Source organism: Eutrigla gurnardus, assembly GCF_963514095.1.
Source record: "Eutrigla gurnardus genome assembly, chromosome: 18".
Lineage (NCBI taxonomy): Eukaryota > Metazoa > Chordata > Actinopteri > Perciformes > Triglidae > Eutrigla > Eutrigla gurnardus.
The window spans coordinates 9,225,378-9,251,518 of record NC_139929.1 but is presented as its reverse complement, the minus strand read 5'-3'; the positions used below and the strand labels follow the sequence as shown (position 1 = coordinate 9,251,518).

General features: G+C 38.8%; 1 protein-coding gene across 1 annotated transcript in view; it reads left to right on the top strand.

Moving 5' to 3' along the window:
* Window positions 1–26,141, top strand: part of LOC311028666 (cadherin-12-like) — a 102,499-nt gene that overhangs the window by 21,839 nt on the left and 54,519 nt on the right. The window contains exon 2 of the mRNA XM_084033364.1: window positions 17,912–18,325. Within this exon, the coding sequence (XP_083889490.1) occupies window positions 18,080–18,325 (246 nt within the window). The 5' untranslated portion in view covers window positions 17,912–18,079. The remainder of the gene's footprint in view (window positions 1–17,911; window positions 18,326–26,141) is intronic.

The window sequence follows — 26,141 nt, the reverse complement described above, 5'->3', positions numbered from 1 at the left end:
TAGCAAGACCTGTGGAGTTTGCTTACCTTGAATCCATCAAAAGATGGAAAAAAACTCCAACATAATCAGAGCTTATCACAGCTTGCTTGTTGATTTTAGTTGTGTGCCATTGTGTTCGGCTAGTCAGTGCTTCATTTTCATTAGTCTTTGCAGCAGCAACTTTCATTGTACATATACTGGAAAACGCCATATGAAGTCCTGCATTTCATTATTAAACATGCAATTATTTATTTTAAAGCACCCGTTGTCTGTGCTCCCAGCAATGTGCGTTTGTGCAGGTGGATATTCAAAAGAAAATAGATAATTGGCAACAGACGATAAAAGCGGATCAAAGAGTTGCCTGTTTTTGTGTGAAGGATTACATGAAACAAAAAAAAAAATGTGTTTTCTACTTTTAAAATTCAGCAGATTCAGCTGAGTTTCATTCAGAGTGGATAGTTCGGTGGTGGAATAATTGTGATCCCTTTATCCTCCTTTTGATGTTCATTCATTTGATGTAGAATACTGAATCCATTTGCGGCATTTAATAATTAAGCAGATCTTTCTGAGTACCATTTTTCTCATTATTCATTCTAAACGCTTATTGGACTACAGCAGATATGCCCTCGAACATAATTATCATCTGGAATAATTAAAATGTTTGTATAAACTCATTCTGAATGAATGCTCAACATGTGTATGCCCGAGAAAACCTAAATACCTACATTTGCTGTAGAAAAGATTCAGAAAGCATGTAGACAGTTGAAAAGTGATTGTATTTGGTTAGAAAGATAATTGAATAATGTTCATACTGTATATTACCATTGTTGCTGGTACTTGACTGAACCTAGTGAGGATATGTTAGACAGTTCAGGTCTCCCACACAAAAAAACTGCATTGTGAACTATGATTTTATACAAAGATTCTCGTTTTTTTTAAAAAAAAAAAATGTATTTCATGGTCAGTGTTAGCCTTATAGTTTTCCATTGTTTTGTCCATTAGCCATGTTTTTAAACTGTTGAAACAATGTCCTTAGAAACAAAATGACATACCATGCTGTGTTTATTAAAGGAAGAAGACAGACATTCAATTGTTTCCATTTTATTTTTATTTATTAATTAGAAACACTGGGACAAGACAACATCATGCTTCTATTTATGCTGCTAATTCAAAAACACGTGACTAAAAGGAGATTCCCTACAGCCTGTTTTTTTTCTGCCCCAGAATAATGAGCAGATCATTAGGCTTTGGCTAAGGGTAATTGTCAGTTCACCTTTAGGTGTATTTCTACCATTTCTGGGGTGCGATAGTGTCTAATCAGTAGTAATTGTGTTTTCAAGAGAATTCAATTTACACATACCTGCTACTCTATAACCTACATACCCGCAAGGCACTCCTACATCCTCATTGTCTGGTTCTAAAATGCCATTTTGATTAAAAATATATATTTTCAAATTTGAACTTGTACTTTCATTTAGTAGCAGCATTATCAAGTAAGTTCTTGTTACAGTACGTCTGCGTCAGTGTTGTTCGATCTACTCCTGAATTACTCAACTGTTCTGAGATGTCCCTAAATGTAAAAATTCTAATTGAAACATTAAATCCACCTTTATATTCCAACAACACACACAGAGAGACAGCACAGTTTCTCAGCAGAGACTATAAAATGTATAATTAGCCTCAATTGAGAGTCTCTTATCATAAACTTCTGCCAGCACTGTTAGCACCCACTGTTGCCATTACTCAAGTCTTTGATTCTCATCTTTGTTTTAAAGGAAAAATGCAAAATTATTTGATTACTGTCCTATTCAAACACCCTAGAGAAGATTAAAAATATATTGAATTTCACAATACAACCAAATGTACCTCGGGACTACCTTTTGTGTCACATACTGTGCAACTTCTAAAGGTCTACCTTCCCAAGACACTTTACACTCCTGCTGACTACACCAAAGACAAAAAAGGAACAAAAAATGGCAAACAGGCATCTGAATAACTGTTCCAGTTCTGTCTCGGGAAAGTAAACAGAATTGAGCATGTGATGTTGAATGGATATTGTTCCCACTGGAAGGTAGGACACAAAAAGGTGCATTTTTATTTTTTTCTAAAACATTTTTGGAAGTTTGGTCAGAGAAGGTTGTTTTTCACAATTCCCCTGGATTGTAAAAAAAAAAGGATAGAATGTCCTTGTTAGAGCATCCAGTTAATCTGCACTAGGCGAGTTGAAATTTTGTCCTTGTATTTATAAGATTGTTTTTTTCCCCAGGTTTTGCTGCCAGGCTCAGGCTTAGCTATACCATTTTGTTCTGGACATACTGCAACCATTCCTGTGCAACGGGGTACAATTCTTAAAATATATTTGTCCAAACAAAGAAAGCGTTGACGGAATATTTATTTCGGAATTATTGTAGACTATATCTAAAATGAAAGTTGCCCTGGAACATAGATAAACAGTGTCTAGACAGTGAAAGAATGAATGACGTGGATCCTGATATTCCACAGCCTTCACTCCTTTAATGAATAGGACATGATAAAAAAAAAAGAAGGCCGGCCTCGGCAGGCGCCCCTGACCGCAGTGATGGAGTACAATTGATTTGTGACGCCAAAGTAGCAACGTGCAGAGGGAGATTATTGGTATCAGACCACCAACACGTGAGTCTAAAGTTACACGAGGACAGGCACGTACAGCTCCTGCGCCGTGGATGTATTTACAGCAGTGAGGAAGAGCGGAGATAGGAAGAAAGCAACTCACCAGGTGTCACTCAGGACTATATCCATGCAGGGAAAATTGATGGCAGGGGCAGGAAGGAAGGCAGGAATGATGAAGCCTTTCACTGCCACCAATCCTTATCAGTGCATCCAGGATAGCTGTGGCACCACACTGTGTGTAGACAGTGTGTACAGTGTGCACTGCCCCATTCCCTGTGCAGTGAAAGTAACTAGGCTGACACCTTCAATAAGAACAACTAGCAAAAACATCCATTAAAGTCATGATGGCAAATGCAGCATCTCAGAAATGCAGACATTTTAATTTAAGTAGGACTGAATGTTGAAACTATTCGATTACATTTAAAAAGTGAAGTATCGATGAGTAAAACGAAGTATCGAAGAGTACAACCACCATGAATCCATAACCTATATATGATTTGGGTGTTATATTGTATAGATACATTGATTAATCTCTTAATACTGCAAAACAAATTAAACCAGTCAGTATCCTGACATTGTATCATTGTGGGGCCTCTAGTTTTTTCCACCCCAAATATTATTTCCCCCTTTAGCCATCCTGTGGTTTTTCTCCTTATAGGAAACCTTCAGTTTTACACATCCGACTGTTGCACTGAAGGTGCCAAAAAACAATGTCAGGATTTAACTGCAGGGCTTTATTTTTGGTTCAATTAGTGGCATCTCTTCTTTTACAATATGTCAACATGATAAGCAGTCTTCATTCAAGATTAAATTACCATGTAGAGGTTGAATAAAAAGGGGGGAAACACATCTCAATTCGAGTGCATATGCTGTGCCAGAAGCATCATCCTGGTGGAAAAAGGGACAGTTAAAATTTGCATTTAGATTAAGGTGGTAATAGAAAAACCACAGTGATGAATCTTGCTCTGAAAAAGAGACTAATGTTGTTGTATTTTGAATAAAAATGTAAAGTTAAACACTCGTGGTGAATCTGTATGAAAATATGTCATGAAATCATCATAATCAATCTATCATACTTAAATAGTTAAAAGTTAAACATTCGTGGTGAATCTGTATGAAAATATGTCATGGAATCATAATCTATCATACTTAAATAATGACAGCTAATCCTTAGTTATTTAACATGCAGACAACAAACAAATACTAATGTAACTGTGTATGCTCTACAGTTAATGTTAATAGGTGAGACAGTATAGGTTTACAGTTTGTAAACAATGATGACATCAGTAAGTGTGAAAACGCAGTTTGGCGGCAAAAGTACGCCGGGGTGGAAACCAGGTGTCACTCTCTGTCTCCTTTTCTTTTCTGTCTACTTCAGGTTACTGAGAAACATGGTAAAACTAAATTTTAAAAACATGCTCTTAGGTAGATTATGTATTTGCTGGATTACAGGAGATGCTTGGACAGATTCAGAAAAAATGGTGAGTCTAATGTTATCAGTTAATTTGGTTGGTAATTGAAGCCACGTTGTTATTTTCCTTGCTTTTTTAATGGAGTTCTGCTGATAGAGGTCACAACTCCGAGTGGGGCCGTGCAGCCGGTGAGCGTTAGTGGCCTGTTTCAATAATATTTTAAATGTAATTGTTGACTCCATCCTTCTAGTTAGCTATTCTAATTTTCCTAGATCTGTATTTTAGGCAAATTTGTCTGTGGTCACAAAGGCAGCTGTACAGAACATTTAGGTTTTCTCATATTGCAATGTAAACTCAGCTGTGTTTCTTATCTACGCCAACCATACAAGTATGATACAGTGAGCAACCACAGACACATTTGGCTGAAAGTCACCAGTGCCAATGGTCACTCATGAAACCGAAACACCTTTTGCTCTGAAATATCAATTCCGACAATTCTGATACTGGTAGAAGTTAAAATGCAAGGTTTTAACTTCTACCAGTGTGTGTTATGGATGGATGGACTTGCAATTATTTGAAGATGCCATCATTTGAAGTGGGCTCTATCTATTGTATGTCTGCAACGTTATTATCTCTTTATAATTTGGACACAAGAAAACCATATTTATATCATTTTGCGAAAAGACATTGGAAACTATCTACTGTATTTCAGTCAGATATTTTCCACACACCTGCTTATTTTGATATTCATGAGCTCCACATTGTTTGTCAATAGTACATACCGAAAGGGATTAATTTGTTTTCAGTTCTACCCCGTCATCCAATCGCAAAAGAGACCGTTCTATGGCATCAGAGCCACTTAATTAAGCATCACGTAGCCTCAACACATAAGAGCTGTCTCAAATAATAAAAGGCGTTCATCAGCTGAGAATTCCCCCGTCAACTATAGTCATTACTTCGTTGGGGAAAATGTAAACAAACGGAAAGAAACACAATTGAACACAAGTTGGGGAAATGTATTCAGCATTAATGTATTCTGTGCTTACTTTTTCCAAGTTCAGAGAGAACTTTATTTTGCAGCACAGCATGGCAACAAGCTGGCAGTTACTCCGTACTGCATTATCGACTGGTTGTGATGCAAGCAGGAGTTTGATTCCTGCAGGGTGGCAACAGAGATCTTATAAATGGCAAACCCTGGGCTGTCGCATTCCATTACAGATGCACCGATACCAATACTGATATTGGTCCGATGCTGACTCAAATACTGTCAGGTATACAGCTCATTATGGGATCGGTGCTCAGTATCTGCTGATCCCCAAAGCCCACATGTCACTATTAGTATTTGGAGTCAAAAAGTCAGATGGGTATATCCCTGCATTGCATTAGCATTGACTGCAGAGGTGAAGATGTAAGCTTCAGTGAATAACCATGTTGAGGAGTTCACCATTCATATATATTGTGAGTATTCAAAATAAACAGTTGAGTGGTTCTATTTGAAACATGCCTGCAAGATTCTTCTTTCACTCCACCAACCCCCAGAAAGAGTATTATTATTGGGTGTGAAATGTGAGTTATCTGTCCACTGCATCAACATGGTATACAACAGAGGCTGTGTTGAGAAAACCTTTTGATCTAAATGTCGAACATAAGATTGAATATCAAAGCAGCCATGTATAAAAGCAATGCGTTTAACTAACTAACTGGAGCACTAATAGAGATACAATATAATGTCATAATACCAGCTCCACGATTGTTGATTAGAATGGAGACGGGCAACTTCAAAAATGCCACAAGAGCAAACATGGCAGGTTCTCTTTCTGCTCCCATTAAACAGGAATTCAGTAATTGCTTAAACCACTGCCCATTTCCGCTCCCTCTGTCTGTCTCTCTCTCTCTCTCTCTCTCTCTCTCTCTCTCTCTCTCTCTCATATCTAATTTATTGCCATCTGCTCAGCCTGGGTGTAAATCTGAACGCAGGCTGACTTGCTCGCCCAAGCTTTATCTGTTAACATTTAGCAATGTCTAATTAAGCGAAAATGGGAAACGGGTTGGCTGAGAAATGCTGAGGCCGGATAATGGCAGACATAATAGTTTGGGATGTATGTCTGTCACAGCAAGCAAATGCACTTATTAGATGAGGGTAATTAGAAGAAGACAACAGCTGTCATCAGCAAAAGCGGTTCAGCTGTGATTAAAGAGCCCAACTCGCTCTACATCAATAGTTTTCTCATGAAGTCTCAGCTGTGCAAATGACTGACGAAGGTCACTAAAGGAAAATACCTAGAAATTCTTAATTTACTATATTCAGAAACAAAAAACAAATTAAAAAGACAAATGTTGAAAATGGATAATCTGATAAAGACAACAGTAATTAACTGTGCTGGATCAGCTCCACAATACTGGATCACCAAGAAGTTGGCTCAATACAAGGCTTTAATGTGATGGCGTATAAACCAGCAGCCAGCAAAACAGCTGATTGCTTTTGCCATATGCATAATTTGCAATTTCAACAAAAATGAATGGACAGGGTTCATTCCTGTGCTGTTAACTGTATACTTGCTGACTCAACATTTTGTCTCTGGCACATCAAGTTTACATTGCAAATAATGCCCTGTTTGCCAAACAGCTGGTCAGCTTTCACCATACTGGTATTCAAACTTTGAATCCAGTATATACAGTGTACACTTTACATAACCACTTATATATGCAAAAGTACAATCTACAGGTAAAATAATGGCTCATTTATGGCACCAAGGAAGGCTGTCAACTTGAGGCACAGATTGCAATTTTCTTCGCCGAATGAAATAAAAATAAAAAATATATGTTTTCTGCTAATTCCCTTTTTATTGTGTCCGAACCACAAGACTGTAGTTCTTAGAAAGCTCCCAGCATAGAGTTATGAAAGTGTATGGTGATTGGTCGAACACATTTGACAAGGCAGCACCAGCAACTGCCATTTTTTTTTTTAAACTTGTTAGCTAGCAGACAGGTACTTTCCTGACTGCTATCATGCTCGATTTTAAACGATGTGGCATTTAACATAGTTGCAAATGTATTCCTATTTTTTTTTTAAAACTTGTAGAGTTTGCAGTAAACACCTGGCAGTCTCACAGCTGGGGATGTGCGCGAGCAGCGACTGACAGCTTACATCACTTCAGTCACTTGCTCCGGTGGCAGTGCAAAGCAAAAAGAAAAAATAACCCTGGAAGGAACGTAGTTCTCGGTTGGGGAACTCTCCAGCGGGCAGTTTCTGTCAGGGAGTGGAGTATTCTTTACAGATTATTACCGTTTTGGCTTTGCAGAGACCAGGTTTTTTGATTACACATGTCTTTGTAATGAACTTCTGTGATTCTCTTTATTTTCCTTTTCCACCATGAAGAGAACAGGTGCTTGACCACTTGCTCAATGATACCCGTCTTGTAATAATCTGCATGCCTCCTATGATCTCCTGTCAAAAGTTGGCATCGCCATCAGCAAAATTTTATGACACAACAGCGGGGTTCAAAATTCCGCCTCAGAGTTTGTCTTTTCTTCGTTCAAACTGAAGCAGTGGGGGCAGGGCATTCTCCCAGTTGCACTGTGCACCCTGTAGTAGCAAGGAAATCAAGATTCCCCCTACTGTCAGTTTGGCTTTTAGGTTCATAGTCAAGCTGAGTGCTGACAGGTCTCTACATTTGCACCTTTTATTGTAATGTACATTCATTCAGTTCAGATCAGAGAACAGCAGCAGCTTTGAGTCAAACAACCGGCACCATGCATCACTATAGAGCTGTTCTACCTTCAGGGTTTTTATTTCCTTTTTTGGGAGGATGCGTTTATGTGTACAAGCATTATCCACAGCATCTAACAGACAGGAAAGATGAGACAAAAATCCATAATTCAGATCCTAGGCCCCTATCTGACGTTTATGTATTTTCCTTTTTAATCATAACCTTTCATTGGAGCTATATCTGTTGCATCATAGACTTTGTTGGCAGTCGATCCAGACGTGCTCACGCTGGGGAGAGCTGAGTCAGTGTGGTGCTTCTTTATTGCCTCGGGCCAGTTTTGTCTCCACAGCTAAGCCTTCCATATCTTCAGGGGGGAAAAGTTCAGTTACTAAGCGAGAGGCAACCTTCGTTCAGTTGGACATGCAGCTAATTCATTTTTCATCACAGGATTTTATTCAAGGTGATATACCATCTAAAGAAGCATGCACTCAGTGATATGAAGGGTTCCTAACTGGACCAAATTGAACTGTTGAAGCAATTTATTGTCACTCTGTAATCTAGGACAATGTTGTAATAAGAGATAAGGCATGGTTGTATCCACATCCCAGAAAAAAAAAGTTTTCCCACTGCAGGAAATACAGTTTAAAGAAAAGAGCAAACATGGCAGATACTTCACGTCACGTTGGCTTCACAAACAAAAAAAATCAGTTGAGTAGCCAATTTATTTGGGACTGAAGCAGAAGTTTAGGTCAGAAGTTGGATTCTTGAAGGAACAGATTTTTTCCATCAGCTGCTTTGGCAAAGTCTCTCTAACAAGTCATTTACACCAGACATATGTCTCGTTTCCCAGTCGTACTGAGCTCTGAGCACTACTAGACCACAGATGACCACATAGCAATGATTACATAATGCATCCAGAGGAGACATGGAGGACTGACACTGCTGCAGTTTGCTTCAATACAAGGTGGACATTGAATGGGTTATGTCAAAACAAAAGAAAAAAACAAACGGATGAGAGCCACTACAAAATCGTTTTTTAAGCAGCAGAAGTCACAGGGTCAGAAACAATTGTAGACCTCCATGCTAGAGAACTGACTGCCTGGATGACAGCAGTTGCCTGTGCACCAATGGCACTCTATAGCTGCCTTGGGGCGACAGGGCTGCTTCATTTCATCTCTGTGGCTGCATGTCTTTCACCACTCCAGAATAAGATCAGGCGTGTCTCCTGACTCTGAATAGTTGTATCTGTCAAAACGTAATGTGTCAAAAGGTATGATAAAAGATAGCTGCATGCTGGATTATCAGGAAAAACAGATTGGTTGTTTTTATTATTTAAAGTGCTTCTACGACCAGGCCTGAATAAAATATTGAATTCATATTTGACAATAAAGTTGAGCGTGTTCTCTTTCCAGTCATTACTGCTGTTTGAAAAAAATAATAGTAACAATAATATAACGTCTCAGATGTGCAAATGTGCGTTTTCATGATATAAAACTCATCACTGATTTCTAATAAGCTCTCTATTAGTTTAGGTTTAGCTTTACAGGATTGTCTCTGGCATAAAATTGATAATGAAGGACTAATTGAGTGACAGACATTTCGTGGATAAAAATATATAAAGAGACACGTTGACATCTGTTGTATTTCTGCTGTGACAAACCTAACCTTGTCCTGTTTGCTTTCAATCCTAGACTCTGCTTCCTGCCAGTCACTTGTCACAGTATTTCCATTGTAAACACTGTGCACACTGCAGTAAAAGGAAGAGGTCTCCGTCCGTCCTTCGATTTTCTTGACAGCCATTCATCTGACCGGCTTCACTCTTGACACGCGTGTTGCTGAGCTCTTGAGATTTGTGACAGATGTATTAGTAGTGTGTTATGTACATGCTGTGGAGAGCGTTAAGGTTATTCCATTGTGCGACATTCTGGATTCGGCTCGCACTCCATTCATGTTTGTGCAAGTTTTTACACCAAAAAAACCACATACTTGAGCGGATACACCCATGTCATGGCTGAGTATAGCACAGTTGCAAATGTGACATTGTTTGGATGAGCGATTACAGAGAAAGCAACAATAACACCGGCCAAGCAGTCGTGGCGTTCTGAAGAGGCATGCTTTGAACAGGCACTGCAGCACTTGTAATTCCTCAAAGTAAGGCTATCCTGAAAGCGTTTTGGGGCCTGATCTGGATTCAAGCCATCCAACTCCAACGTTGAGTATCTGCCAATACTGAGTCTGATTCAAAATGTGCTTTATCTAAATGTTGGTTTAATATATTTTTTAAACATTGAAACATATTTTGACTACTTAATTTGGCACATTTCATGTTTCACACACTATTATCAAAATTGATGTGAATTGATCAGCCTTGTGTTGCCAGTAGTGGTAACCTACAAGGGAAATGCCACCTATATGGTAAAAAGGATTTGATTAGCTTGATGTGCCGGTGCTGCTTTTACACTTAAACATGTCATGTGGTCTAAGCCTCTAAACGTATTGTCTTCCATGATTTAGATTAAACACCCCTTCCGATAATGGCTCATGCTCTGATAGTTTCAGTATATGTTAGAGTAGCAATCTAGAAAAACACTCGTGGTTCAACTGGTGTTACAGACTGGAGGTTTTTCCATCTCAAAACCTTTGACCGAGTACAGACACCAGCTGCAAGTGAGGACTTCAACCAGACAAAATTAATTTTGGCCTTCCATCAATTTATGAACATAATTAACATTCATTAGCAACAGCTGATAATGTGCTTTTCTTTGACATCAACGAAAGTGATGATCGTTGCCAGCTAAAAATGAGAAGCTGCTTTTTAGAGTGCTCTTTACTGAGGAAGAGAGAGTAGAGTGGGAGGCTAAGCAAATCATTGTAGTGTTTGCCAGCTTTGGTCTCAGGAATTCATTCTCATTGGTGTGCACAAATGCATCTACATTCACAGTAATTAACAGAAAGTTTACTATGCAGAGCCTGGATGGGGTAAAGGACGGCAGTGCTACATCTAGTAGACATAACACAGTAGAGTAAACAAGTAGAAAATAGCGTTTGGAGCAGGTTTCTTTCAGGCAATACTCCTTGCTAGAATGTCCAGATCCGAGGAAATATGTTACAATAAAAATAAATTAGATTCAAATAGAGAAGGTAACTTTCAGAAAACCTGGCAACCTGCTGAACTCTTATTGAAAAATGACAGTGAATTGTAAATGGTCCAACATGACAGAGTTAACCTAACGATGTCATTACCTTGTAACGTAGGTAATAAATTAGGTGCAATTGTTCTTCTTTTGTGTTTCTGCCCATGTTCTTTCATTATTTTTTTTATATATTTGAATATTTTCTGCACATTTGTGGCAAATGGCAATTGAATGTTTGTGTACTGTATTTAATTTAATTCTTTAAGCAACTTTTTTTATTTTAACAAAACATTTATTAACATTTTCCAATATTAAATGTGTAAAATTACACTTCAAAAGCACCTGTCCAAAACCCTCTGCAAAGTCTTTTTCCAGTCTTGGTTTTGCTGACCCAGCAATTTAGAAAAGTAAACATCAAGGCACATTTATCACAGAAATAGCCTTGGCCACGGGAGTAGTTGCCATTTGTCACTATTAAAAACATGTGTTTTGGCTTTCTGTCTTAGTGTTTTAATGAACTCAAGGAAAGATAGAGGTGTTCCTCAACTGGTCCAAAATGCTTTGCCAATAATCGATAGTGGTATCATCGCTTTAAAATCACCAACTTTATTTAGAGCTGAATCAGTTTTTCCAGCAAAAGTTAATTTAAAGTTGCTGCTGTTCATTAAAAAAAATGTGTAGTGTGTAAACTAAGCTGCACACTAAGGGGATGGACAAAATAATAAAAATACCTGTTAATAGACAAAGACAAATCTACTTTTATAGATATTAGACAAAATACTATTATATAGTAATATGAACAGCATTACTGAATATGAGGGGGAACTTAGCCTAACTAAAAACTAATAATATTGCTGGTGAGAGTGCACAGTGACAGCATGTTTAACAACTGCCCAGACATTATGTGAGTGCAGTGTTTCCCCTACCATTGTACAGGCCTGGTGGGGCCGCCAGTCCAAGGAGACCTGCCGCCAGGCCAAAAAAAAAATCAATACGCCAAAAATAAGCCACCTATCAATTCATTCATAAATCAATAATCATTTACATTAGGAGCGCCACCGCGCAGCACAGTAGACTTGCTCCACAAGACGCGCGGCCACAACAATCCTCACCGCGCGCTCCCGCTACGTTCTTCTTCGTGTACTTTACGCGCTTGATGTTGTTCTGATGCCGCTCTGCCTCGTTAAACCACCACGATGTTGCTTTCTACTTTGAAAACACGGAAAGTTGACACTGTATTTTGATAAGCTGTTGCACTCTTCAGACTCGTGGTGTGAGCGGAACCGGACTGCATTTATAAGAAAAATGCCGCTGTGTGTCTCCGTCCAAAATCCGTTTCCTCGCGCTGCCTGCTCGCACAGATCCGCTCCTGCGCACATTCGAGCGTTGTCGAGAAATATATGCAGAGACGGCGCTCCTTAAAAACAACATCAAGCCATGCGTGTGTAGTATTAGGACGTGATGTCGTATGTACAGCCGGCCAACGGGCCAAAGCCTGTTTGGGCTGGAGCGGTGTGAATGCAAAGCCGCGGGGGACCCCCTGTGGGGGGCAATCGTGCCGAGGCACGCTACTGATCGCGCCCTTAGGCAGCCTATGTTAATAAAATAAGGATTGTTTTTGATAAGCTGTGGAACTCTGAGTTAACCTATTTCTACCCGAATTTCTATGAACTATTAGGCTGTTGAGTAAACCCATAACTTATATTTTACTTGATAAAATAAGACAATATATGCACTCATATGTTGTTGTAGTGTTTTACAGTATCTGTAGCTATTAATGTTATGCTCCTCATTTTCAAGCCATGTTTTTCCGGCCCCCAATCATTTCCATCAACCGGCACCTTAATAAGTCACTCTCTCCTTGAATCCTTGAAAACCTTGAATACACTCCGGTTGAACAAAAATGTTGAATGCAAATATAATAATTGCAGAATTGCAGACTGCTTGCTGTGCCACCTGACTTAATCCAACTGCACCAGTACACCATCCCACGCGGCTCGTCTGTTTAGGGTTTTTTCGGTGGGTACCACCGGGCCTGAAAAAAATTCTAGGGGAAACACTGGAGTGGAAGGCATAATTTGGCTCTCCACAACATTATGTGTGTGGGAATGCAAGAACAAATTTGAGAGAACAAATCATCAAATCTACCAATGCTTTTTTTGGCTTGTACTCCTGACAGCTTTGGGCACAAACCTTGCATGCAAGCAGCCCTCCAATGAACATCACAAAGAATAAAATAAATACAACTGTGCAGTATCTTTCTTTTCCCACAAGAGCAACATATCCACTCTTGGGCTTTGCATCTAACAGTCGTTGTTTCACACCTAGAGATGGATAAAACACCATGTTTTTTTGCCAAGCCAGCAGAATGTTCGGAGATGAACTGCATCGTAAATGTATCCGAGCAACTAACAAAGACATTTTATTCGCCATTACTTTGGTTGTGCTATAACCTACGCATGAGGTGTTCTTTGATAATTTAGCCCGACTGGCCAGCTGTGTTGTTACTCCCATTTTCATTACATTGCTTCCACCTACACTTCTCTCCTCCCACTCTTCCCTCGAAGGGTTTCAATGATATTACAGTCTTCGTTGGCCTTAGCCGTGCAAAGGCAACGTCTTCACACTGATTTCCCTAATTGACTAACACTTTTTTATTCATTTCCTAAGCCTCAGTGCAAATGTTTTCCTCAGTCAAGGCTGTAGTTCAACCCAGGTCACTGTTTTGATATTGTGATGACAGGGCTGTCCTCAACACATCTGTTATGACAGATGCCTTCACAAGTATTACAATCAGATGTTGAAAACACTATGATCTATACCAACATACTGGTCTTTTGATACAGGTAAACATCAATAATAGAGGTAAAACAATATATCGTTTGAGCATCGTCATTGCAACGTGCGTGTGAGCGATAGTCACATTGCAGAGCCTGCGATGTAGGAGGCAAATTAACTCATGTAGTTTCAACGGTAGCTGACTGACATACACTGCATGTAGACTCTGCGTGTGCTGTGCAGCAATCCACCAATCACATTCGCTCTTTACTCGGTTGCCAAGCAGACTACCCTGCCAGCCGCCAATCAAAATGAGAGAGGAGGAAACCACGCCCCTGCACATGGAGTGAGCCACTGGCGCTGCCGGTAACAACAACAACGTTTGCAAAATGGGCAACGAACAAGAGAAAACCGAAAATGAAGACTTGTTGCCAAAAAGAAAAGCAACGTCAGTTATCTGGACTTATTTCTAAGGCCGCTGGCAATGTGCTAATATATTTTATATAGTTTCATTGAAATCGTGTTTACTTCTTTTCTACTAGATTCTGCTCTTATTTATTTTTATAATTTTTGATTAAAAAAGAAAGATGTTTAGTTTTACTGTAAAAGATTTCAGTAATTCAGTTGTTGAATAAAAGGTTGAAACATGTTTATCATTCATTGTTATTTGCTTAATGTAATTATGAAGCTGGAATGTTCCATTATAATATAATATAATAATACGTGATAGAACAAAACATATACTCAAGTCCCAGCACAATAAAAGAAAGCAAAACATATCTCTAAAACAGACAGAAGCCATTCTACTAACATTCACAAAAAGAGGTAAGATCAGTGCAGGTTAATTGTCCACAAGATTTCAGCAGTGCAGCATAGCATAAAGTGCTAGTGAATTGATATTTAATAAAATAATGGTATACCCGATCCAGCCATCAGAGTCAGTACTGGACCCATATGCAACATTAGTGTCGGTATTGGTGCATCTCTAATAGTATGTGACAGTACAGGGTTTGCATTAATGAGACATCTGTTGCTGCCCTACAGAAATCAAACTCTACTTCTACTTGCATCATCACCAGTCGATAATGAAGTACAGAGTAACGCTGGCTTATTACCATGCTGTATGAATGAAGGATGGATGTATACATTTACTGTATTGTTTATTAATATAAATCGTACTCCAGCAACAGTAAAAAAAAAAAAAAACATTTGTGGAATTCTTTGGCATGATGCTTCTGGAGTTGCATGACTAAGTTGGTTGTGTCATGCTGCCAACACTCAAATCACTGACTTTATAACCCTTTAAACTGACACAAGAGCATCCTCCCCATTTCCACTTGAAGACATTCAATCAAAATCAGGATACTGTAGTTCTACATACACGTGTCTTCCCCATATGTGAATCTCAGCCATTTTTCTTCTTTTATTGAAAAGCTTTTCTAACGAGGAGTTCCATAACATGACGTTTTAGAATGCACCGCAGTTAAAGAAGAGGGGGAGAAAAAAAAAACCAATATCTCTGCCCACATATCTATGAGGAAATATAAGTGTATGCAAAACAAGAACTTGATCTGGATGACTCATTTCTCCCCTCCATTCCAGGAGTCAATGCCTACTTATTTGTTTGTCATGTTTATGGCAGCCTTGATGACTAATAACTTTCTGTGGGAGTCTCTTGTGGGTGGCAATCTGAGCCAGCAGATCGGCTAGCCATATGTTCTTTGATTATTGAAGGTGATGTGCGAGAACGCTGTCAGCCCACTGCGCTGTGTTATCTGAAGTAGACGTGTGGGTCAAGGCTCAGAACCGAATCCCGACACATGCTAATGAACTTATCTCATAAAATATGCATCGAGCCCTCCCAGGGCCGTACAGCGGCAGAGGCGTGATTTTGCAGGAATTATGGGAACAGTCATTTTCCATTATGTCGATGCTAAATGAGGAGTGACCTGCGGGGAGAGGCATGTCTGACCCGTGTCAAGATAGTTCCTGCCAATTTTGCACGGAGAACTTTGCAGATCAGTTTTGACTTTTAAGATACTGTGGTGACAGAAAGAATAAATGGATCTGGGTGCACGGCATAACCTTGTTAAAGTAATCTGCCTCTGAAGCCGATGTACCAAGTCTGTATAATTAATCAAAGACAATGATGTCAATGAGGGCCCCGGTTATGAAATTAGAAGCACGCTGTCTTCCATTACTGTACAACTTATAAGTGCATTAGGAGGGAGAGAGGAACAATAAAGCAGGTGTGGAAACCATTAGAATCCTGATTTGTGGTTCCCCTTCTCGTGTTTTCAGTACAATTAAATGTCCTGTAACAAGGCCAGAGCTGAATGCTTGGGTGTTGATATGGTAGTCAGACTTGCAAACAAGGTGTGAACAGCAACAGTGCAAGAGCTCGATAACAAATGAGGCTTAACAAATTAGGTTGGTGTGTAATATGTCTTTGTCTGTGCATTAGGGAGGTAATGGATCATTCTTGATTAAGAAATCACATTTTAAGGCCTCTTGATGATAAAAAGGTGCTGCCTGTCCAAACATAACTCACCTGACATCCACACTACAGGTAAACAACAACACAATTTGCAAATGTAATAGTTTATTAAATGTAATAATCTGCAATAAAGGATTTCAAATGATCAAAAGAAAAAAAAAAGTTACCTTATCGACTGATGTAATCCTGTTTTTTACTTTATTTCTCTTGTTTATATCAATGTGATAACACATTTAATACCTGTATTTTCTACGATGGATATGCTGTATTACGTCACTACTGGAAATTATACCACAATCATTCCATTTTGACAGATCAACTTGACTTGTATCGTTATTAAATGCAAATCTACTCCTCAAACAAGCGATTGAGGTGGTTCAAAACTGTCGGAATATTTTACACTACACTTGTGCCTTAGAGATGCAGAAAAATTTGAATCCAATGGCATGACATGCGACATCCGTCTAAGAACTCGACGGTACTTCCACTGAACCATGCGAAGAAGTAAACAAAGCACACAAATTAAATATTCAATTGCTTGTCTGTGAGCTGTTTTATGTATTAGTGATCTTCTGCGTGAGTTGCCTCCTTCATACAACGCATGTCAGTCAAATGACATGCTGCAGCGAGCTAGACATTCTCCTGTGGCCATTGGTTGTCAAATCTGCTGCGCTCCTCACCGCAGTGACGTCTGAGAGAAAGCAAAGCATCTTAAAGAAATCATTGTGAGCCTGCTGCTTTGCACTGACATCTCACACAGTACACACGTCAAATTGATATATGAACTGTCAATGCATCATGCTACATCTTCAGATGGTTGCCTGGAACTGATGTAACTGCGTCGTGCTTTTTTAAAAAGGCTTCATCTCCATTTTTCACAATTTGAATGATTCACTTAAAAATATTAAGGCAAGGTTTTTGAAGCACAACATGAAAGCTCCTCAGTACACTCTAATTAAAGTGTCATTAAATAATACATGACTTTCGACCTTGATTTTCAATGAAGGAATTGCAGTCACACTTGCAGGTCAGTGGCACAGTGTGCAGTGTCATTTACAGCACAAATAACGTCTCAGTTTGCACTACAGAGACAAGTAATCTACCTAATTAGAGCATAAATTCCAGAGAATATCACTTACTATATTTATCATGATCTATTCTGTCTGGGTCAAATTATGTTATTTTCTTTAGGTTATTTAATTTTTTATTTTTTTTTTAATTATACATTTAAAAAAAAGAAATGGACAATCACATTATTGTGCCTCTCCCCTCACCAAGGGCCCGCTTGAGTTGAGGCTTGAGGCGATTTTTTTTTTTAATCTGCATGCAGATGAACGGTGCCCCTTTGTCAGGGGTCTATACTAATTTAAACAGCATTTGCATGGGATGATTCAGTCGTAAATTTTATGAATCTGTCCTAAGATTTCTGATTTAAGCAGTTGATCACTTTATATGTAATCACTATCAGCGGTTTACACTGTACCCTCATTCACTATTGAGCAGTTAAAAACGATAGCAGGTGGGAGGTGGGAACTAGGACTATGAGCCAGAAACATCCACTATGCCATTGGGATTTATGGACAACCAAGTGATAACCCCACAACTACTTAAATGATGATCACATGTACTCACAGTCCAGGACTGTGTCTAAATTAAATAATAACATTGTATCATTAATATACAGAAAGTATTTCAGGTAATGGGGATTTAGCAAAAAGCTACATTTTTAACTATATGTTTTCTTCCTTTCAGGTGATGAGCTCCATAAATCTCTGAGTGGGATCGTGACAGACCCAACAAAACTGCTTTTCATGCAACGGCTCAACCATTTCCCATAACCACCTCCACAAGTTGTTTCAGTGTGGCTCAGCAACTCATCATTGGACTTTTACTTGGGGACCTGAACTTCACAGATCGCCAATGCTAACAAGGAACTGCCTGCTGCTGTTCCTTTGGATTCTTGTCGACGAAGGCTCAGCCTCTTCTTTACGTGCACCTTCGCCAGCACTGGGACGGAGCAGGACGGGTCGGGAGCACGCCAGGAGCTTGGTGGGCCCGATGAGGAATGGGGCGGCTGGATTTCAACGGGTCAAAAGGGGCTGGGTGTGGAACCAGTTCTTTGTACTGGAGGAGTACATGGGGTCAGACCCGCAGTACGTGGGCAAGGTAAAAAGCCTTATTTTTCCAGGTTTTTATGGCATGGAAGAAATCATAAATCACACAGAAAGGAGCTTGGGAGAAATTGAAGTGGTGGTAAATGGAGGGAGCAACAGAATGTGAGGGAGATAAAATAGAAGAAAGGGAACAGAAAAGCATGTTAATATATAGAGTTTGAGGACTGGTTTCAGATGGAGAATATGAACTACATGAAATATCACAATATGCTTATTTATAATCAATAGATGTTTATAAATGATGTGACATTGTTTTGCGTAAAGACAATACAACAGTCACAAATTACCGGTTTTCATTTTTCCCCTGGAACTAAGCCTCACAATTTAAATCCAACGGTATTTGTTGTAGTGTTTTAAGATACAAATGATATCCAGCATTGTAAGGAAATCTATACATGCTAATGGAGCTGTGCGTACACTTCTATGATGGACAAACGTGACATTGAAGTGCTGAGTGAATCGATGGCGTGGTAGAAATAAATTTAAATTACGGTCCTTGTAAAGCTGTCAGGATATCATAGTTATGAGCCAGAGGAGATGCTGACAGCAATAAAAAGACAGCAGTGAAAGCCAATAGCCTGAACTGAGATATACATCCCATCAGACACACTTATTCTCTCCCCCCCTCAAACCTTGGACATCTCTGTTTTTTTGTGATCTTTCTTTATTATTCTCTGCTGTGGCTTAAGACATTCATAAGTAAACTCTGTGGGGGTTTAAGGCTAAAGTTGTAATTTGGCACTCCTGGCTTACATAGGATAATAGTAAGACTGACTTATCTGCCCCAGCGCCGCTGCAATCAGCCCTGACAAGCCATGCTGTTTGTGGAAGTCTCTGAGGCTAAAAGCAGGGGGGAGGAGGGCTGCTGTCTGCTGCTCTCCTAAATCACTTAATCCTGGGCCGCTGCACTGCTTCAAAATAATTGACTGATTCTTTGCCATATGAAAAGCATTTGTAGATGAGATCCTCAGACCTTTGTCAGGACAGTCTTAAGGGAAAGGCTTTAGCTTCAAAATGATTGTAGCTGTAACAGGATACACGTCAAATGGATAATGCCTGAAAACTGGTGGGGGCAGGGTTAGTGATATGTCTTGTGAGGAGTTATCAAGTACTGTCACCAAGGACCGCAAGGGCAACCCTTTTCAAAGCACATGAGTGAACTCTAATGGGCCATGAGTCCTCATGTAGTGAATATTTGTCCTATAATACATCAATGCCTAATTGTGTTAATGTATTCATTCAGTCTAGAGTGTAAACACTATTCCCATTCAGTGACCTGCAGAGTATTATGGCTATGATGGCTCAAGTGCAACCAATACCGACCAACCAAATCTAGAAATTTTGAAATTGATTACCAAGAATTTTTCCTTTGTCATCTTTTATTTCTTTCAGTGACAGATCTGCGAATTACTTTTCCCCTCTTTTCTTCTCTTTCTTTGATCATTATAAATATAATGGAAGCTCTTTCCTATCCTTATGGTTGGTTTGCATGTTCGATAAATTATTATTAGTTATGCGACTATTTTACTCTTTGGTTCTCATTAATCAGTTAATTTGCACGAGGCATACTGAATGGTTGCTGTTTCGCCTCATAGTTGAACTTTTCTAATATGTATGGAACTTTTGGTGCAATATAAATTATGTATAATTGTACATGGAAATTACTGCTAATTGCATTACCATTAGACAGTGAACTGTTAAAGAGGGTCAACAGAATCAAACTTGTTTTGTTTTTGTTTTTTTGTTGCTGTGAAAGCTCTTCAGTGTAAGACATAACTAATCGAATTGGAACAACTAATAAGACATTTATTCATTTACACGCATGCTGCTCGGAGTAGTCACATTATCCAGCTTGTCTACAGACACCATATTTCTCTCCCTATCACAGTCCTGCTTATAACAGAGGTAACTGCTGACATTAATGGACGTCCCAGGACAGTGATGAAAAAAAAGAGCTATGCCGTCAATAGGCCCTTCCCTAAGCCCCACCTTTAGCAACACTGTTGATGTCCAGTAGGGCATTATTCACTGCTAAAACTATAAAAATGAAATGCTCAGAAAGAAAATCATAGATAGAACAAAATAATCAGAAAATCAGCAAGTTGGAATCGGCAGGTCAGACTTTAAAAAATGGAAATCAGTGAAGATCTAGTCAGTAAGCCCCCTCCAGTCAAAATGCATTTTGTCTGTCGAATGCACTTTTTTTGGCTTCCTCATTGTTCACAAAGCAACACAAGATAACGGTGTGACAGGCTTTATACGAACCAAGTCTCAAAATGTGATATATAAAACCTACAATAAAAGGAAAGAGATAGACAATCCAGACTTAGAAACAGCTCTACTTGCCCTATACCTTTATGAAACATATTTGTAAGGTATTTGAGATCACAAGTTTATTACATGTGATGGGTTTTGTGGTTGGAAAATACTATTGTAAAAAGGACAAACCAGGTAAGTTGGTCCTTGTTTGTGGCTTCAAAGCCTTGTAAGGTGCTCATTAAATAAGACGTCTCAAAAGTGTTTTGATTAGCTTTTAGGTGGTTTCCATTTTGCCTTACAGTGCAATTCAACTAATAAGAGATGACATTCTGAAAGGTGTATATCTTCCAACAGTATGGAAGCCTTGTTCATATGATGCACCTTTTTTCTTCTCTTTTAAAAAAACAAAACAAAACCTGACCATGTCAGCAATAAGAAAATGCATTTCAACATTGTTGTATGGGAAGCATTACTGCCAAGATCACTCTTAATTAGTGCTGACCATTAAAACATAATTCCCATTACTAACAAGACAGTAATTGTGTCAGTTCTGACGGCATACAAATGGAGGAGACAACCACTGGAGGAGAAAGGGAGGAGGGGGACAAACACTGATGAGAGGAGCATCAGGAGTACCAGTGTTACGGATCAACAAGTTTGCCTATTAACTGGTGACTTTTACCTGAATGCACCAGCAGTTGCTTGTAGTGACAGCAGATTTTTGGAAACAATATGATAACATTTGGTTGTCCTAGTGAATGCCTTATTGTTTTCTTTTTAATTAAAATTCCCCCAACATACTCCTCTGTGTCTCTGACTGCACTGGACCTACAGCATGAAGTATTCAGGCATATTAATAAGACCCATCACTGCACCACAAAAATAATAATCTTTTCTTTTTTTCTTTTAAGCATTAACATATTTACTTCTTCCATGTGCACACCTTTTCATTTTGCAATCATATGAGGCATAGGTGAATATTAGTCGTGTGTTGTGTGCAGGGAAGGGCATACTAAAAAAAGATCTATCTTTCCATACAGTGGTCTATTTTAGTTTAATTTAAACAAAGCAAAGCAACATTTTATTTCTTCCACAACGCCAGTATAAAAATGCCGTCACTGCATTTCCACTTGTTTTAGTGGTAAGGTATTAATACAAAATAAAAAATTTAGACTCGGGCTGTTATAACATTTAATGAATGCGACCTAATTTGAGAACAAAAACTGTAACAAAAAAAAGTAGCAGTAATATATTCATATTGATTTGACATACACACACACACACACACACACACACACACACACACACACACACTACTGAATTGTAATATTTATGCCAGAATTTGTATATTCTTTCCTCTTGGTGAGTTAAGATGAGGTGGCAGACCCCAAGCATGATGAAACCTACAGTTATGCTTCATCTGGAGCTGCAACTTACACTGCTTACTTAATTATCCTCTTTGCCCCCTGAGGTGCAAATAAGGTCATGAAAAAATTCAGTGTGGCATTTAGCACTACTATAAGTCCCTGTTACAAGAATGGAAGGAAGGAAGTAACTGCTCTGGGGCCTTGCTCAAGGGCAATTGAAATGCAGTCGCTTGAAAGTTGGTCAATTCATTTTTTATATAGAATCCCAATATGTTCATCGTCTCTAAGCCACTAAGATTCCTCTGTGGAAAATACAAATAAGTACTTAAGAGTACAACGGAGGTGTGAATATATACCCCATGAAACTATATATAGACCCCACTTTTACTTCGAGACACATTGGGGGTCTGTTCAGTTTTATAGCTATCCAGTTTGTAAAGTCTGGCATATACGTTACCCCACGAAAAATAAATCTGAATGAATAATCTAATCACAGTTAATCAGCCTTCAGTTTTCTTTCTGTCCCAAACTACCGTTATTATATTGGCCTTTTAAAATCCAGTCAGTCGACCTCTAATAGTGTCCATCTCAACTTCCAATGCAATCAACACAAAAAACACACCATTATACATTTCTGAATATCTTCCACTACAATTAATATGTGAAAAAATATGTGAATAATTATTGTCACTTGATATACAAAGGATATCAACAGAACAGATTTATTTTTAGAAAATCACTTTGAGCACCAACATTTCACATTTAATTCAAGGCCCCATGCTGTGAACCTTCTGACAATCTCTGTTGACAACAACCACATTATTGCAGATTAGCAATTAAAGCCCAGAAGACTGGAGGGCAGAAGACTGGAGGGGGTAAATGTAACAACCATGTACACTCACAATTAGATAATGCAGAGGCCTTTCCAATTCTGAGCAGTAATTATCTGCAAGAAAAATCTGCCATTAGTGGTGTGGCTATATATCAACCCAAGCTGCTTCATCTCACTCTCTATTAAACTCTCTGCTGAGTTAAGCAGCTATTTTTCAGCATTTCCTTCTAGCATCATGGGACCATCCATTTGAACATAACGATCACAAATTGCTGCTCCACATATTTTTCCATAGAATTTAAGTAATGCGGCAATTGACAATCCACTTCTAGGAACTATCCTCGTCAATTTGGATGACAAATGGGTCATTCCGTGCCAACTCAGCCACCCATGTACATGACACCTCTCAGATTTTGCTGAAAAGCGGTGAAAATATGCCTTATGTTACCAAACAAAGGAATCTGAAGTTTCAGGTCAATATCTCAAATGGTTTGCCCATGGCGTCCATTTGAATTTCAAGTGCCACACCCCTTTTTGACACATTGGAATTTCGCATTTCATTTGTTGGCATTTTTGGAGGCCCATAACTTCTGTTGTAATAGTGATAGAAGGCTGAGAATTGCTCTGTTAGTTCATTGTAATGTGTACTTCACAATTCTACAGGCAGACATCAACATTCCTTACTGTTTGGGTGAGAGGTGGGTCACCAAAGTCCAATTTTTTTTTGACGGCCAAAATTATTTTTCACTTTTTGGGTGCTCCTAGCACCACGATGAATGATCATATTTATTCTAAACAGGATTGTTTGTTATATTAGGGACCTTTGCTCTTGCCAAAATGAATTTGAAGGGTATGGTACCACTGGTGGTACCCGGGCAGAGGTGACTCTTTTGGAACCCCATATTTGGACCCCCAAATGACCACGTGGGCACTTGATGATCCTAATGGGATTCATACCACATAAAGATACATATTTGTTCTTTCTTTTAATGAAATAAAACCTTTGACTATGAAGCTCCTTGATATGAATTTCATTCGTCAACATGCACCATTTTGGACTTTTTTTTCCAGAAGTCTGGAATGTAGATCAGTGAGAATTTATTGATGATAAAGCATGAAAATAGTGGAAATAACTTAGTATTATGCTCAGTGATGGCAAACAATTAAATATTTAGAGTGCTGGCCATTCATTTCCTGAAAATCACAAATTAACCCCTTATCCCCGATGAAAGAGACCCGCCTGTGACAAGCGACTTGCAGCACGAGCAAGTCTGCAGGCCACTGATGCAAACCATATTCTGACACCAATGGAGTTGTTTCAATGGGCAAAAGAAAACATTAAGATAATTACATTCTTCTTTGTTAGTGCAGAAAATATTAAAAAACATGAGGAAACGTACAAATTGTAGAGACGTTACGCCTCGGCCAAAACCATCAGTGGAACACGATCGCATCATTGCTTTATACCAATTTCCAAAGATAAGATAAGGATGAAAAGAATATCACAGGATACAATATTCACAGATGTCGATGCAGGACAACAATCAGATTCAGAACACTTGGATACAGAACACCTCGCAGTCAGATCAGCCACAAAACTAAATTTTCCAGGCAGGAAAATACATTGCCTGTATCCAGGGCCGGCCCTAGGACTTTGGAGGCCCTAAGCAAGATTTTGTTTGTGGCCCCAAAACGAGCACAGGGCAACCACCAAATCACACGCACTGCTCGTAATTGAATCAAAACAGACATGCACATGATTAACAACAAATATCTTACTTTATTTTAATACAATGTATCCTCAAAACAATATCAAATTCTGAGAGGCTAAGACAATTACCAATTGAAAAGTGTTCAAAATAATAAAAAATATATGTCAACTGTCTATATTTAAACTGTAAAAGCAACGCACTTGGATTTAACAAGGCCTATAAGTAAAAACAATGGCAAATGAACACCAAAAAAGTAACAGATTTTGACAAATAGCAATGAACAGTAAAAGTGCAACATTTTCTAAATAATAAATAATAAAGTCAACAACTTTATACTATAAAAGCAATGAACTTGCCTACAACAAGGTCAATAAGTAAAGCCAATGACAAATGAAACCAATTAAAGCTAAAATATTCTGACAAATAAATAGAAAATAAAACTATAGTATAACAGTGCAAAGTATTCAAAATAAATAGTGAAATAGTGAAAAGTTGTAACTTTTGTACAAAAGAGCAGCTATAGACTACTGTAAAACCTATAGCTTTATCCTTTCACCACCATCCTAAAATAAAATGGATTGACTATATAATATCACAAAAGAGTTTTGCTTATTTGACACATTGAACTGCCTGCAAGAGTCTGTTCATAGTCCATTCTTGATTAAAAGCTGTGTTTTCACCGTCTACTTTTCACATCTCTTGACACGCAGCCAGCAGAGAGCCCTCGTCATCCCCGCCCCCAGCTGCAGTGTTGAGATTGACTGCCCGGCTAGCTTACAGGCTAGCTTGCTTATGTATTATTACGTTTAATAACCCCCTGCTTATAAGTGTTGCCGACATATCGGACACAACACTAAAGTGCTCTCACAATGCTATTTTTTTTTTACAATAGCTGCAATGCAGCGTGCTAGCAAGCAAAACGGCAGATTGCTCCAGTTAATTCACTGAGATTAAACAGTCACATTATAACATACCTTTATCTTGTGCTCTTCTCTCCATCTCCATCTTTTTTTTCTTCCGTCCTTCAGCACCACTCTTAAATTTTCTTTTAGGAGCCATAATGCTGTTTTCCCAGTCAGACCAGCAAGTATACAAAGCCAAGGGCTTAATAAAGATCGGAACGTTACATTACCCATAATGCCCCGGCTGCGGTGCCGTGTCACCATGGTTACGCACGAAGCAGCAAGTCACAAACTGACTTTATTGGTTTATTTTTTCACTCCTGTGTATTTTCCCTGTATAGTTTGCTAATAATACGTCAGTTTAAATTGATATGTTACCGTGATTTGTTGTATTGGAATAAAGAGAGGGACAAAATGCAAAACACATTGATAGTGTGGCCCCCTCTAGTGGTTGTGGCCCTAAACAACCGCATAGAGTGTTTATGCCAGCGGCCGGTCCTGCCTGTATCTATGATGATGACTGGTTCATTGGAAACATTGTTGAAGGTTCAGATAAACATGGTGATGTTTTTGTAAAATTCATCTATGGACGCAGTGCTCGCCAATACAAACGTGACCAAAAGGACCATGACAAAATGATGTTACTGCTTCCACAATTTCTTGGATAATAGTTATCCATAGATGAATTTCACAAAAACGTCACCATGTTCATCTGAACGTTCAACAATGTTTTTTT